The sequence below is a fragment of the Drosophila sulfurigaster genome, chromosome 2R (genome assembly GCF_023558435.1).
Source record: "Drosophila sulfurigaster albostrigata strain 15112-1811.04 chromosome 2R, ASM2355843v2, whole genome shotgun sequence".
Lineage (NCBI taxonomy): Eukaryota > Metazoa > Arthropoda > Insecta > Diptera > Drosophilidae > Drosophila > Drosophila sulfurigaster.
This window is the reverse complement of record NC_084882.1, coordinates 2127012-2140284: the sequence shown is the minus strand read 5'-3', so window position 1 is coordinate 2140284 and position 13273 is coordinate 2127012. Positions and strand designations below refer to the sequence as shown.

The window sequence follows — 13273 nt, the reverse complement described above, 5'->3', positions numbered from 1 at the left end:
TCGTTTATTCAATCCTCGAGTGGTTTTTATACCCGCTTCCCTTAGGGTAGAAGGGTATTACTATATAATTTTATGCCTGCAGGAAATGTATGTGACAAGGAGAAGGAGCATCTCAGATCCCATAAAGTACATATCAAAAACGGCACGTGTATACACACTCAACCGGTACACCTGTTATTCATGTACTTTTTTGACGCATTTGTACTTATGAGTATGAGTATCAAAAAATACACATACTCATGAGTATTGGTGGCAAAAAATGCACATACTTATGAGTATGGGTGTCTAAAAGCCACGATACTTATTGTGCGAGACTTTTTTTTTGTCTTTACGCACTCGGATAAAGCCGGTGTCGGTGGTTATGGGTGTGTGTACTTGGTAAGACACAAACCCTCGGTAAGAAATTATGAGTGGCCAGGCGCGTACATATGTACGTATGTATGCATGTTGAGATGCAAGAAATGCCGACAGCATTTGCTCATTAGCAATCAAGAACTATTTATTTCAATACAATTGAAATTATTACTTGGCGTATGCATAATGACTTATGGAATCACTTATTTGCATAATTAATTAAAATTCAATTTTAGAGTATGTACTTAATACATGAAGAAAATCCAAATTAGTAAAGAACTTGCAAATATGTCTGTTTTTTTTATTATTAATTATTATTATTATTATTATTAATTTCAAGAAAAACCGTCCATTTGTCAAAGTTGAAACTCGCCAAAATCATTCATAGTCATCAAATCTAATCAAGAGCAGCAGAGACACACAAGCATCAATAGAGGAGGTGGGAGAAAAACTATCAAGTGTCTGTGAAAATACTCGGATGTCTGATCAAGAACCAGGGTATTATAACTTTGTGCCGACAGGAAATGTATGTAACAGGTAGAAGGAGACATCTCCGAGCCTATAATGTATATATATTCTTGATCAGCGTCAACAGCCGAGACGATCTAGCCATGTCCGTCTGTGTGTCTGTCTGTCTGTCCGTCTGTGCGTCTGTCCGTCCGTCCGTATGAACACCTAGATCTCAGAGACTATAAGAGATAGAGCTATAATTTTTTTTCGACAGCATTTGTTATGTTTGCACGCAGATCAAGTTTGTTTCAAATTTTTGCCACGCCCACTTCCGCCCCTGCAAATCAAAAAAATCGAATAACAAGCGTAATTTTAAAGCTAGAGTTGCAAATTTTGGTATATATAATAATAACTACAATAGTTATGATTGCTGAAAATTTGTCTGCGATCAGATAAAAATTGTCGAAGTTATTAAAGAAATACTTTTGTATGGGCAAAAACGCCTACTTACTAGGGGTCTTAGTTGCTTTGGCTGACAATCTAATATATTGTGCCGTCTATGGTATATTTTAAATGCGGTACTATATCGATATACCACATATACCATTTAGTATATTTTTTTTAGCATTTTTTGCAGTATATTTGGTATATTTTGAAAATAACACCGCAATATTTTGCTTTTATTCAAAATGGGTAGCTGGTATCTCACAGTCGAGTATACACGACTGTAGATTTCTTACTTGTTCAGAATTTGAGTAGATGCTCATAAGACACAAGCCATTTCGTCATGAGTGCAAAAATGATCTGCACGAAGCACAGCCACCCGAAAGGCACAAGTGTCTACATGCCGAGTGTCTAAAATGATCCGGTGGCGAAGAGGCAAAGGCAAGAAAGGCATGAGTATGACAAGCACACACACTCGCAGTATCCTCACGATTTCGAGTGTGTGTGTATCTCTTACTCTGTTTGCGAGTGCACTATGGGCAAAAAGTCGCAAAGTGCGGCATTTTTACATTTTTTTTTGTGTTCGGTATCATTAAATTGAGTTTATTTTTTGAATTAGAATACTTCAAGAATACTAAAACATATTTTTAAAAAATTTTAGACTTCGTTGGTAATTTGTTATTCGCCCATATTTAAAGACTATGGTCTTGACCCTCTAAAAAAAAAAATTGGCGGGAAAATTTGTGATTTTTTCTGTCAATTTTATATTCAAATAGAGATGGAGCAATAATTTTTTTCGACAGCATTTGTTATGTTTGCACGCAGATCAAGTTTGTTTCAAATTTTTGCCACGCCCACTTCCGGCCCCGCAAATCAAAAAAATCGAATAACAAGCGTAATTTTAAAGCTAGAGTTGCGAATTTTGGTATATGTACAATAATTACTGTAGTAGTTATGATTCCTGAAAATTGGTTGGTTGCGATCAGATACAAATTGTCGAAGTTATTAAAGAATTACTTTCGTTGCTTTGGCTGACAATCTGGTATATTGTGCCGCCTATGGTATATTTTGAATGTGGTACTATATAGATATATTAAATATACCATTTGGTATATGGTATATTTGGTATATTTTTAGTATTTTGCAGTATATTCGGTATGTTTTGAGAAAAATACCGCAAAATATATTTATTTTATTCGAAATGGGTAGCGGGTATCTCACAGTCGAGTACACTCGACTGTAGCTTTCTTACTTGTTTGTTTTTGTTTGGTTTAACTAACTTTGTTTTAGCAATATGTTAGTCTGCTATATCAAAAAATGCCGGGTGCCGGTTGGTGCCTAAATTGGTTTCGTTTGTTGCTGGTTATGCGACGACGTACTAGCACATGAGAAATGTGCTGGCTTTAACGGCTGTATTGTTGATTTAATTTCAATTAGGATTGAGATGGACCTATGAATACTGCAGGGACTCCGAACTTGATATCGCTGGGTTTATACGGCAGACGCAAACTGGTTTCAAAGATGTAGCTTCTCCGTCCCTGATGAGTTTATCCTTACCCCCGCTGGCGAATTAATGTAATTTAGTTCTCCGTCCCCTAAACCCTCGGTAGCTCTGGAAGTTCCACACCATAACATTACGTCATTAAGCATGGAAACTCCTGCTACTGCTTCGACTTTGGTGTCGCTTGAGATGGAGACGGTTGAAGAAATTCAACCATCACCATCCTCTGGTGAGATCATCAGTGCTGTAACGATTGAAGAATCGCCTCTAGGTCCTATTTTAGTTGTCCACAACACGTTAGTTGGGGTGCCATCGCTTAAACAAATTTTTGTCTCAAGGCTTGCGGGGATTTTTACATTTTTTGACATCTTATTCTCGTCGCTAAATATTTCATCATTCATTATCGACACGACATCGACCTTTTTTAAAAATATTATGTATAGCACATCTCTAGTTTCAAACTACAAGTAGATTGACAGTGGTTTTGTTTATGATCAGGGGATTCCCGTTTCTCTTTCTTAAACGCCTACATGTTATGCGCGCTGTCTTCGTCATTTTCGTAGCTGAGTTCGATAAGTTTATGTTATTCTTAAGAATTTGAAAACTGAAAACCGTAATCGACTGAATACAGATACTGTTGTATCATTTATGGCTGCAAGAGAAGGAATTAAAAAACTAGGCGGCAGCGTCAAGTTCAACCCGTCAAACAAAATGCTATTCACAAAAATATGGAAAAGAATATGAATGTTAACTGTTTAAGTTTTTATTTTAATTAATTAAGAATACTAATATGAGTTATACTCAGCTTTTTATTGTTTCATTTATGGGGAATTTGTGGGGAATCAACGGTTTTTTGTCCCCAAATTTGGGGAATTTTTTCCCGATTTTTGGGGAAATGTATAAATTTGCATTGGCAACCCTGGTTATATGTCATCTGATGATGTTCGAGCTTATATTAAGTCCAAATGGCAAGCCAGTGGGCAACTTTAATTTCTCGTACGAGCGGGAAATTGCATCTTTTAAAATAAGTGTTCCTGATGAACAATTTAGCATGATGTGCAGAAAACAGTTTTGACCGGAACAGAAGAAGAATTTGTTGCTATAAAAAAGTCGGTCTCCGGTTTCTGTTCCTAATAGTAGCAATAATACTAATTCAAAGCCTTTTTCTTTGTCTGTCAGTTCAAAAAACTAATATTCTCTTTACTTCTTGCCTATCAGAATGTAAGTGGTATTTACAGTAAACTGACTGACCTATATTTAAATAGTATATCTTTCCCTTTCAATGTCATTGCTTTTACTGAAACATGGTTAAAGAATAACATTATTGATACTGAAATTTTTCCTAGTAGATTTTCCTTATACAGACGTGATCGCAATCTACGTTGTGGTGGTGGGGTTTTAATTGCAGTAGCTATCAGAATTGATAGATCACACTTCTGATATTGAGCAAGTGGCTGTAAAATTATCCCTTGGTAGTTTTAACATTTTAATTTCTTTCTTGTATATCCCCCCTGCTTCAGATGATGCTCTGTATTTAGCTCATTTTTCTATAATTAATAACATTTCTAACATGCTTTCTGATCGAGATTCATTTTTAGCCCTTGGTAATTTCAATATTACTGGTATCTCATGGCATTCCGCAAAGAATTTTAATAAACTGTGCCCCTCTACATCCCATGTTTTTATTGATAGTATTTTCGGAGTATAGCATTGTCTCAGATTAATGGTATTCCAAATTGTTTAAACAGGTCTCTAGACCTTATTTATGTTTTAGACCCAGATTCCAGTTCTCCATCGAGAACATCTCTTATATCCTCTCCTGAAGACCCTTCCCATCCCTCTTTATAAATTATGCTGGAGCTCCCATATATTGCGTCAGAGTCTAGTGTACGTTGTGGTGAGCGTTCTCGTTTTTTTTTCAGAAAACCGATTTTGAGAAACTGCTGTCCTTATATCTCAAATTGACTGCTCGCAACTTTCTTTGGCTATAGCGATTGAATATTTTTATACTACTTTGAACACACTATTTGATGCTTGTGTTCCATCAAGAATTCCACATTTGTCTGATAAACCCTTATGGTTTACTATGGAATTATTGAATTTAAAAAATCTTAAGTCGAGACTTCACAAAAAATTCAAGGAAACTGGCTCTTCCCTTGATTTTCGCCGCTATTCTGTTGCTTTCCGCACTCATAACAATGAGTATTATAATGATTATTTGACTAGGTGCAGAATAAGATTTCAGCGTGATCAAAAACGATTAAAAACGACTTCGTTAACTCGAAGCGTAGATCCGCGTCGTTGCCAGCATTTATGTCTTTGGAGAATATGACAGTATCTAATGGTCCTGGTATCGCTGATTTATTTGCTGACTTTTTCCAAACGACATATTCTGTTCCAATTCTCGTATCATCAGGTAAATTCATCTAATTGTATTTTTGGTCCTTTAATTACTTAAAGTTCTATTTTAACGGAACTATTGGCTATAAACCTGTTTTTTCGGCAGGCCGGGATGAAGTGCCTAGTTGTGTGCTAAGGTATTGCGCTGGTAGTATCTGTAAACCGTTTCTTAAATAGTTTGAGTTATCGGTTAACTCATGCTCTTTTCCAAAAATCCTAAAAAATACCTATCCTAAAAAAAGGGAACGAATCTAAAGTTCAAAATTATCGCGGTATATCTAATATGTTTGCGATTCCGAATGCATTTGAAAAAATCATAACTTCTTAACTGCATCTGTGTAAATGTATAATTTCACCTTACCTTGTGTACCTTGTACCTTACACCTTGTCAAATCTAAGTCCACATCTACTTACTTATTGGAGTTCTCCTCTATTGTAATTAAAGGATTCGAGAATAAAATGCAAACGGATGTCACACCGATTTTAGTAAGGCTTTTGACTCAGTAAATCATCAATTCTTTCTGTATAAACTTAATCTTTTAGGGTTTCCTCATAGCCTAATTGAGTGGATCTCCTCATTCCTTTCCAACAGAATACAGAATGTTTATTATAATGTCTTTGTATCTAAACGTGTCCAAGTTACTTCTAATGTGCCCAGAGTAGTCATTTGGGTCCTCTATTTTTCACTTTGTTCATAAATTATCTTCCTTCTGTTATAAAGCTTCCCGTGTGACGTTATGCTTTGCCTGACATTTAATGATAGTCTGGCCAGCTCACTGTTGCAATGTGACTTTAATCGTCTAGAATCTTGGTGCAGAGTAAATATGTTACATCTCAATTGCAATAAATGTAATCTTATGACCTTCTGTAGGGGTTCTTCTCAGGTAAATAACTGTATTTTATATAATACTTCTCTACTGTGAATGACTTAGGGATTCTGCTTGATGCAAAACTTAAATTTAGTAAATTTGTTTCTGCACCGAAACAATTTTTGATATTTGCTCTTCGTAGTTTAAATTGGAACCCTAATATTTTGCGGTTCCGGTCAGGATCACCAGGAATTTTCTTCCTCTTCTCATTTCCCGTAGAACTACTAACTTTGCTTATCATAATCCCTTCCGTATTCTGTGTGAGAATTATAATATTCTCAATAATCTTCAGTAAATCTATTCCTCAGCTTAAAACTTCATTAGCATTTATCGAGTATTTAAATGTTTTTTATCTTATACATATATTCTAACATATTTTGCTTCTCTAGCTGTATTTAATTAGCTGTCCAGCGTCTTTTAATATGTATTCGCGGTTTTCGATTAATGCAAGCGTCAACAAGCCTGTGCTTGGTATCGCTGGGCCAATTGATGGTACTGTCGTTAGTACGTCAACGTCCAAATAAATATACCCTGCAGTGGATGAAATATTGAAATATAGGTTTAGTAGTAGTGGCAGTGTTGCCATCGAACGGGTAATAAAGAAAGTCGAGTGTGCTGGACTGTGAGATACCCGCTACCTACTTTAAATAACAGCAGAACAGTGTGTTCATAAGGCATAGCGACATATCTCCGCACGGTACAATTTTCGAGCGAAATTATGTCGTTTTTTTTTGGCGGAGCTATGTCGTTTTCAAAACGTCACATCTCCGCGCGGAGTTTTTTGTTCAGCGGAGATATGTCGCGCGGAGATATGTCGTTACCCCGTTCATAAATAATACCACAAAATTCAGCAAAAATACTAAGATGTGCCAGGGACTATGTATTTTGGTATATTAATATAGTACCATTAAAAATATACCAAAGAATGCAAAATATTCGGGACTGTCAGCCAAAGCAACTAAACCTCGTAGTAAATGGGAGATTTTCACATACTATACAAAAGAATTTCTTAAATAACTTTGACAATTTTCATCTAATTGTAATCAAATCAACACGAAACGAAGATCAGCTAACGAACTATCGTTGTGTTTTTTGAAAATAAGTCAATATCTAATGAACCTGATTTTCTATTTCAAATGTTAGAAATATTTTGCTTTATCCTTATTATTGTATTTGTATTGATAACCAATAACTTATTAAAGTTGCCATTTGTCGGTATCAGTTGAGTTCAGAATAAGATGCTAACTGATGTTATTTATTTTGATTTTGGTAAGGCTCTTGACTTTCGCTCCTGATATATAAACTTCTTTTAGCTTATTTCAGGGGACCCTCCTTATATCTTTCGTATATATGTATATATATAAAAGTTTATTTGTTGTATCTAAATCTGTAACATATGTGGTCCTACTGAATAGTCATTTGGGAATATCTTTCATGAATAAAGTAAACTTTTACATAAATGATCTTCCTTTTGCTGTATGCTGATGATGTTAAGCTCTTCTTGACGTTCAATGTTTCTTTCTGGCTCATGGTTGCAAAGCGACCTTAATCTTAACGTATGTTTATGACTTGGGAGAACCAGGTAAATAATTATATACTATGGAATACTTCTGCGAATATAGTCGTTGAACGACTTGGATATTCTTCTTGACTTAAAATTAAAATTCGATTAACATATTCTGTCTGCTGTAAATAGGGCAATGGGTGTGATAGGCTTCATAAAACGCGGGTTGAAGGAATTCAGCGATCCTTGCATAACTATATATTTGTGTATCTCAGTGGTTCGAGCTATACTTGATTTGATATGTATGGGAATTTATCAATTAATGTATTAATAATTTAAATTAATTAATAATTAGTAACGCAGTTTGGATAAGTAAATCTATTCCTGATACACTTGTCAATTAATCTGAGCACGCCTTGCTAAGGTCAGCTTATCGATGAACCACTAGGTAGTTTACTTACTAACACAGAAGACAATTTATTTCTTATTTAAATCATTCAGTAATATTGCTTACTTTATAAGTAATATAGCTGGTTGATTGAGGGAAGGAAATTCGTCGATTGTGACGAACAGGAAGGGACATGCTTGCTTACAGCTCTATATCTTCAATAATTGGTTGGATTAGCTTCTATAACTTTGTCCATCTATTTTAGAACGAATTGTGCATCTATTATTATTAAAAAAAAAAGTTTTAAAAATTTAATATAAACAAAAACTAATTTGAATTATATAACGTAATATACGATTTTGTATTTAATTAATACAACTACAAAATATTTTTTTTTAGGTTTTCAGCAGTGCCTAAAATGTCCGACACATATAAGCATGGCGTGTCGGAAGCTCCAAATGAAAGCCATGAAAACATGAGAAAAATCATTCCTGATGCATCAGTGCTATCTCAACGTAACCCCGATGTTCTTGTAGAAATACAATTAACAAAAATTCGTATTTCTCATGATACATACCCGATTAATGCAGCATATTCATCTAGACAAGTTCTAATTATTTCTGAAATAGAAATTCGGGACCGTTTAAAATCATCAGAAATTAATAAACTTCTTTATCACCCTTTTATCAACAACATTTCACACAAAAATAGTGAAAACATGATCACTGTGAAAGCGCTTAATTCTCGATCCAATGCGAATAAGAGCAGAGCGGAGGAATGTTCTTTGAAAGTTTCAATCTTGCCAATACGTCTTAATATTGACCAAGACACGTTAATTTTCTTGGAAGAATATTTTTCTGCATTAATTGAGGCGTCCAAAATTGTTGAGTATTCATGCAATAATTTAGATTTAGATAGGGATGTGCCAATAATGACAGTAGAAGTTAACCCAAGTGTCGTAAATGATTTAAAATCTACTAATGCATCCGATAAAGATGTAGCTGATCCTTTTGAAAAAATAGCATTAAATGCAAAAGAATTAGAAGAAGGCACGAATTTAAATGAACCTATTTACTTCAAAGAGTTTATATTTAGTCCATCTTTGCCTATATGTTTTGACTACCATGGTCGAAGAATTGAATTATCCCGGGGTCCAATAACAGGATTGGTAATGGGACTTGCACAATTACAAGGATCTGGAATTAACCTTCGGGAAGTTATATGTCGGTAAGTTTTAATTTTTATAGAAATAAAATGAAATTAATTGTATCAAGAAGACAAAAACCAAATCTCATCATTGAGTTTATTGGTTATTCTCACATATTTTTTATGTTGTGATAAAAGATTATTGTATAATAATTAGTGATCTTCACAAGTATTCGTATATCGAATCGATGCCAATCTTCAAATTCTTAGCAATTTGTTTTTTTTTTTTTATTAATTGGCATTAAATTAGTGCAATGTTTAAATTGAGTATACACCGTAATTTTTGTTTATTTCATTGTAATAATTTATATTATTTTCCGACATTTTAGACGAGGCCTTCTAGGGTGGAATAAGTTAATAGAATTTTTGTGTCGTGAATGGCTTAAAGATATTAAAAGGAACCAGCTCCCCAATATTTTAAGTGGAATCGGGCCAACAAATGCTGTACTTCAATTATGTAAGTATGCACAATAAATCAAAGCTAACAAATCTTATGTCGCAAGGTAAACTTCTTGCCGTTTGGTTGACCACAATATATAATTTGTTGAAACAGAAAAAGCCAATTGTCGTTAAGCAGATCAAATTCGTAAAATACTATTAAATACATTATGTCAAGATCATGAGAAGCCTTCGTCCGGTTTTTGGTCGCTGTCTGCTTCGTTGACGCACTTTACCACGTTTTCAAAGCTATAATTTTTTCGTCATTTGTTATGTTTGCATGCAAGTTTGTTTCAAATTTTGCCATGCCCACTTCCGCCCCGCAAATCAACAAAAATCGAATAAGAACTTTGTGCCGGCAGGAAATATATGTATGTAACAGGTAGAACGAGGCATCTCCGACCCTATAAAGTATATATATTCTTGATCAGCGTCAACAGCCGAGACGATATAGCCATGTCCGTCTGTGTGTCTGTCCGTCTGTGTGTCTGTCCGTATGAAACACTAGATCTCAGGGACTATAAGAGATAGAGCTATAATTTTCGACAGCATTTGTTATGTTTGCACGCAGATCAAGTTTGTTTCAAATTTTTGCCACGCCCACTTCCGCCCCCGCAAATCAAAAAAATCGAATAACAAGCGTAATTTTAAAGCTAGAGTTGCGAATTTTGGTATATACTACTATAGTAGTTATGATTCTTGAAAATTTGGTTGCGATCAGATAAAAACTGTCGAAGTTATTAAAGAAATACTTTTGTATGGGCAAAAACGCCTACTTACTAGGGGTCTTCTTTGCTTTGGCTGACAATCTGGTATATTGTGCCGTCTATGGTATATTTTGATTGTTATTATTACATCAACTATACCATTTTGTGTATTTCTAGTATTTTTGTATTTTTCGTACATTTTGAAAATAATACCGAAATATTGTGCTTTTATTCAAAATGGGTAGCGGTTATCTCACAGTCGAGCACACTCGACATACCTTTTTTTTTAAATTTATTTGAAATATCGAATATATCGAATATCGCATTTATATTGGTGTTTCCTACTGTTTATACCCGCTACCCATAGGGTAGAAGGGTATTATAACTTTGTGATGGCAGGAAATGTATGTAACAGGTAGAACGAGGCATCTCCGACCCTATAAAATATATATATTCTTGATCAGCGTCAACAGCCGAGACGATCTAGCCATGTCCGTCTGTCTGTCCGTCCGAATGAAACACTGGATCGCAGAGACTATAAGAGATAGAGCAATAATTTTTTCGACAGCATTTGTTATGTTTGCACGCAGATCAAGTTTGTTTCAAATTTATGCCACGCCCACTTCCGCCTCCGCAAATCAAAAAATCGAATAACAAGCGTACTTTTAAAGCTAGAGTTGCGAATTGGTATAATAATAATAATATACAATAATTGGTATATACAATAATTACTATGGTAGTTATGATTCCTGAAATTTGGTTGCGATCAGATAAAAACTGTCGAAGTTATTAAAGAAATACTTTTGTGTGGGCAAAAATGCCTACTTACTAGGGGTCTTAGTTGCTTTGGCTGACGATCTGGTATATTGTGCCGTCTATGGTATATTTTGAATGTGGTACTATATCGATATACCAAATATACAATCTGGTATATATTTAGTACTTTCTTAGTATTTTCGGTATATTTTGAAAATAACACCGCAATATTTTGCCTTTATTCAAAATGGGTAGCGGGTATCGAGCGGTCGAGTGTGCTCGACTGTAACTTTCTTACTTGCTTTGTTTGCTTAGATTAGATTGACATTTTTTGATTAACATTAACATTCAAAAAATTTAAAAATACTTTAACATATTCCATTCATTTTTTATTCTTGAACAACTTGCTAACCTTTTTTGAATTTTAATTTTGCAACTCTGAGCTTACAATGTTTGAGTTTTATTAATTTGCAGGCCCTTTATCTGTAATGTATATTTTGATATAATTATCGTAATTGGTTTTTATATCTCCTCTTCATTATTTTTACTTTCTACATTGTTTAAAAATTTTCAAATTTTGTTTATTCTTTATTTTCTAAAATACCTCCGAAGTGAGGTCCTGGGACTACAAATCCATTCTCAGCAATATCTAATATTGAAGCGGTGAATATAATAATTTTGGGAAGATCTTCTATTTTGCCGTTTTATTATTTGTTATTAAAAAAAATCAATTGAACGGCTGTTTTTCACAAAAAAAAAGGGGATGCCACCTTTTTAATGGATTTCATTCCGGTTATTCCAACAATTTTTTTTTATAACATTTTAGCACTTAAGTAATTAAATTAAATAAATTAATTTTTATAAAATATATTTTACCCAACTTCAACAAATTTAATGTCACCCGTTTCATTATCCATATATTTTTAACTTGCTTTTTCATTCCATCAAAAGTAAAATTGTTGTTGCCGATGCAAAATTTTATTTCCAATTTGAGGTGGGGTCAAAAATTAGTCGTTTTAAAAATATTTACAAGCCTAATTGATCTTCTAGCGGTCTTAAAAGAACGACAATAAACCAATGAATCAACTACTTTTTTTCCTTTTGCAAATAAGATCCGATTTAATATAGAACAAGAGAGCTAAAGCCGAGTGTACTCGACTGTGAGATACCCGCGACCCATTTTGAATAACAGAAATATATTTTGCGGTATTTTTCTCAACATATAACAAATATATACTGCAAAAATACTAAAAATATACCAGATTGTCAGCCGAAGCAACTCAGACCCCTAGTAACTAGGCGTTTTTTTCCCATACAAAAGTATTTCTTTAATAACTTCGACAATTTTTATCTGATCGCAACCAAATTTCAGGAATTCAGTTTTTTAGATTTGCGGGGGCGGAAGTGGGCTTGGCAAAAATTTTAAACAAACTTGATCTGCGTGCAAACATGACAAATGCTGTCGAAAATTATAGCTCTATCTCTTATAGTCTCTAAGATCCAGTGTTTCATACGGACAGACAGACACGCAGACGGACAGATGGACATGGCTAGATCGTCTCGGCTGTTGATGCTGATCAATAAAATATATACTTTTTAGGGTCGGAGATGCCTCGTTCTACCTTTTTCCTGTTTCCTGCCGGCACAAAGTTATAATACCCTTCTACCCTATGGGTAGCGGGTATAAAAATTCATTTACTTTTCATTTCGGCAAGACAAATTTTCTCGTTTTGCAATTCGAAAGAATCTTGTGAAAGTGAAAATTTTCAAAACGAAAACGAAAACCAAAAGTGAATACCCGAGCATGCCTTTGTATGTCATTTTTCTTAATCGAATCCGATTCTTTAATTGGAGCGATCTGGATATTGTTTTTCAGAATCTTTTGGTATTTCAAAACTTTTTGTTTTAACCCGCTCTGAATGCAACATTCGTTGCTTCAAAACATTCTAATTGAGTAAGTGGTCACTCCTTCCATAGCATTTTTATGTTCTCGAGCCTTCTTAGTTGATAACTTTTTCAATATTTAATCTTTAATCTAATTTATAGTACTAGTCTTTTAATAGTTTCTGCATCAAATATAAATTCTTCATAGTCAAATTTATTTGATAAGATTTTCAACAAAGGTAATCTATTTTATTTCTGATAAGAAGGAGGCACTAATCGTTATTATTAACACCTAACCGACTCACAGTTTCATTTAAATAACTCCTGAGCGTCTCCTTTCCAATGTCATTTTTTCTATATTTATTGTCTTAC

At 34.2% G+C, this 13273-nt stretch overlaps 1 protein-coding gene across 8 annotated transcripts in view; it reads left to right on the top strand.

Annotated features, from left to right (window-relative positions):
- Positions 1–13273, top strand: part of LOC133835510 (autophagy-related protein 2 homolog B) — a 93890-nt gene that overhangs the window by 76734 nt on the left and 3883 nt on the right. For 6 of the 8 annotated variants that reach the window (XR_009893592.1, XM_062265471.1, XM_062265476.1 and 3 more), the window contains 2 exons: positions 8310–9137; positions 9446–9573. Coding sequence is in view for 7 of the 8 variants with exons in the window: in XM_062265471.1 (XP_062121455.1) it covers positions 8310–9137; positions 9446–9573 (956 nt within the window). In the remaining variant the exon portion in view is untranslated. Of the gene's footprint in view, positions 1–8309; positions 9138–9445; positions 9574–13273 lie in introns of those variants that run through there. The other 2 variants (XM_062265486.1, XM_062265472.1) reach the window with 2 other exon arrangements.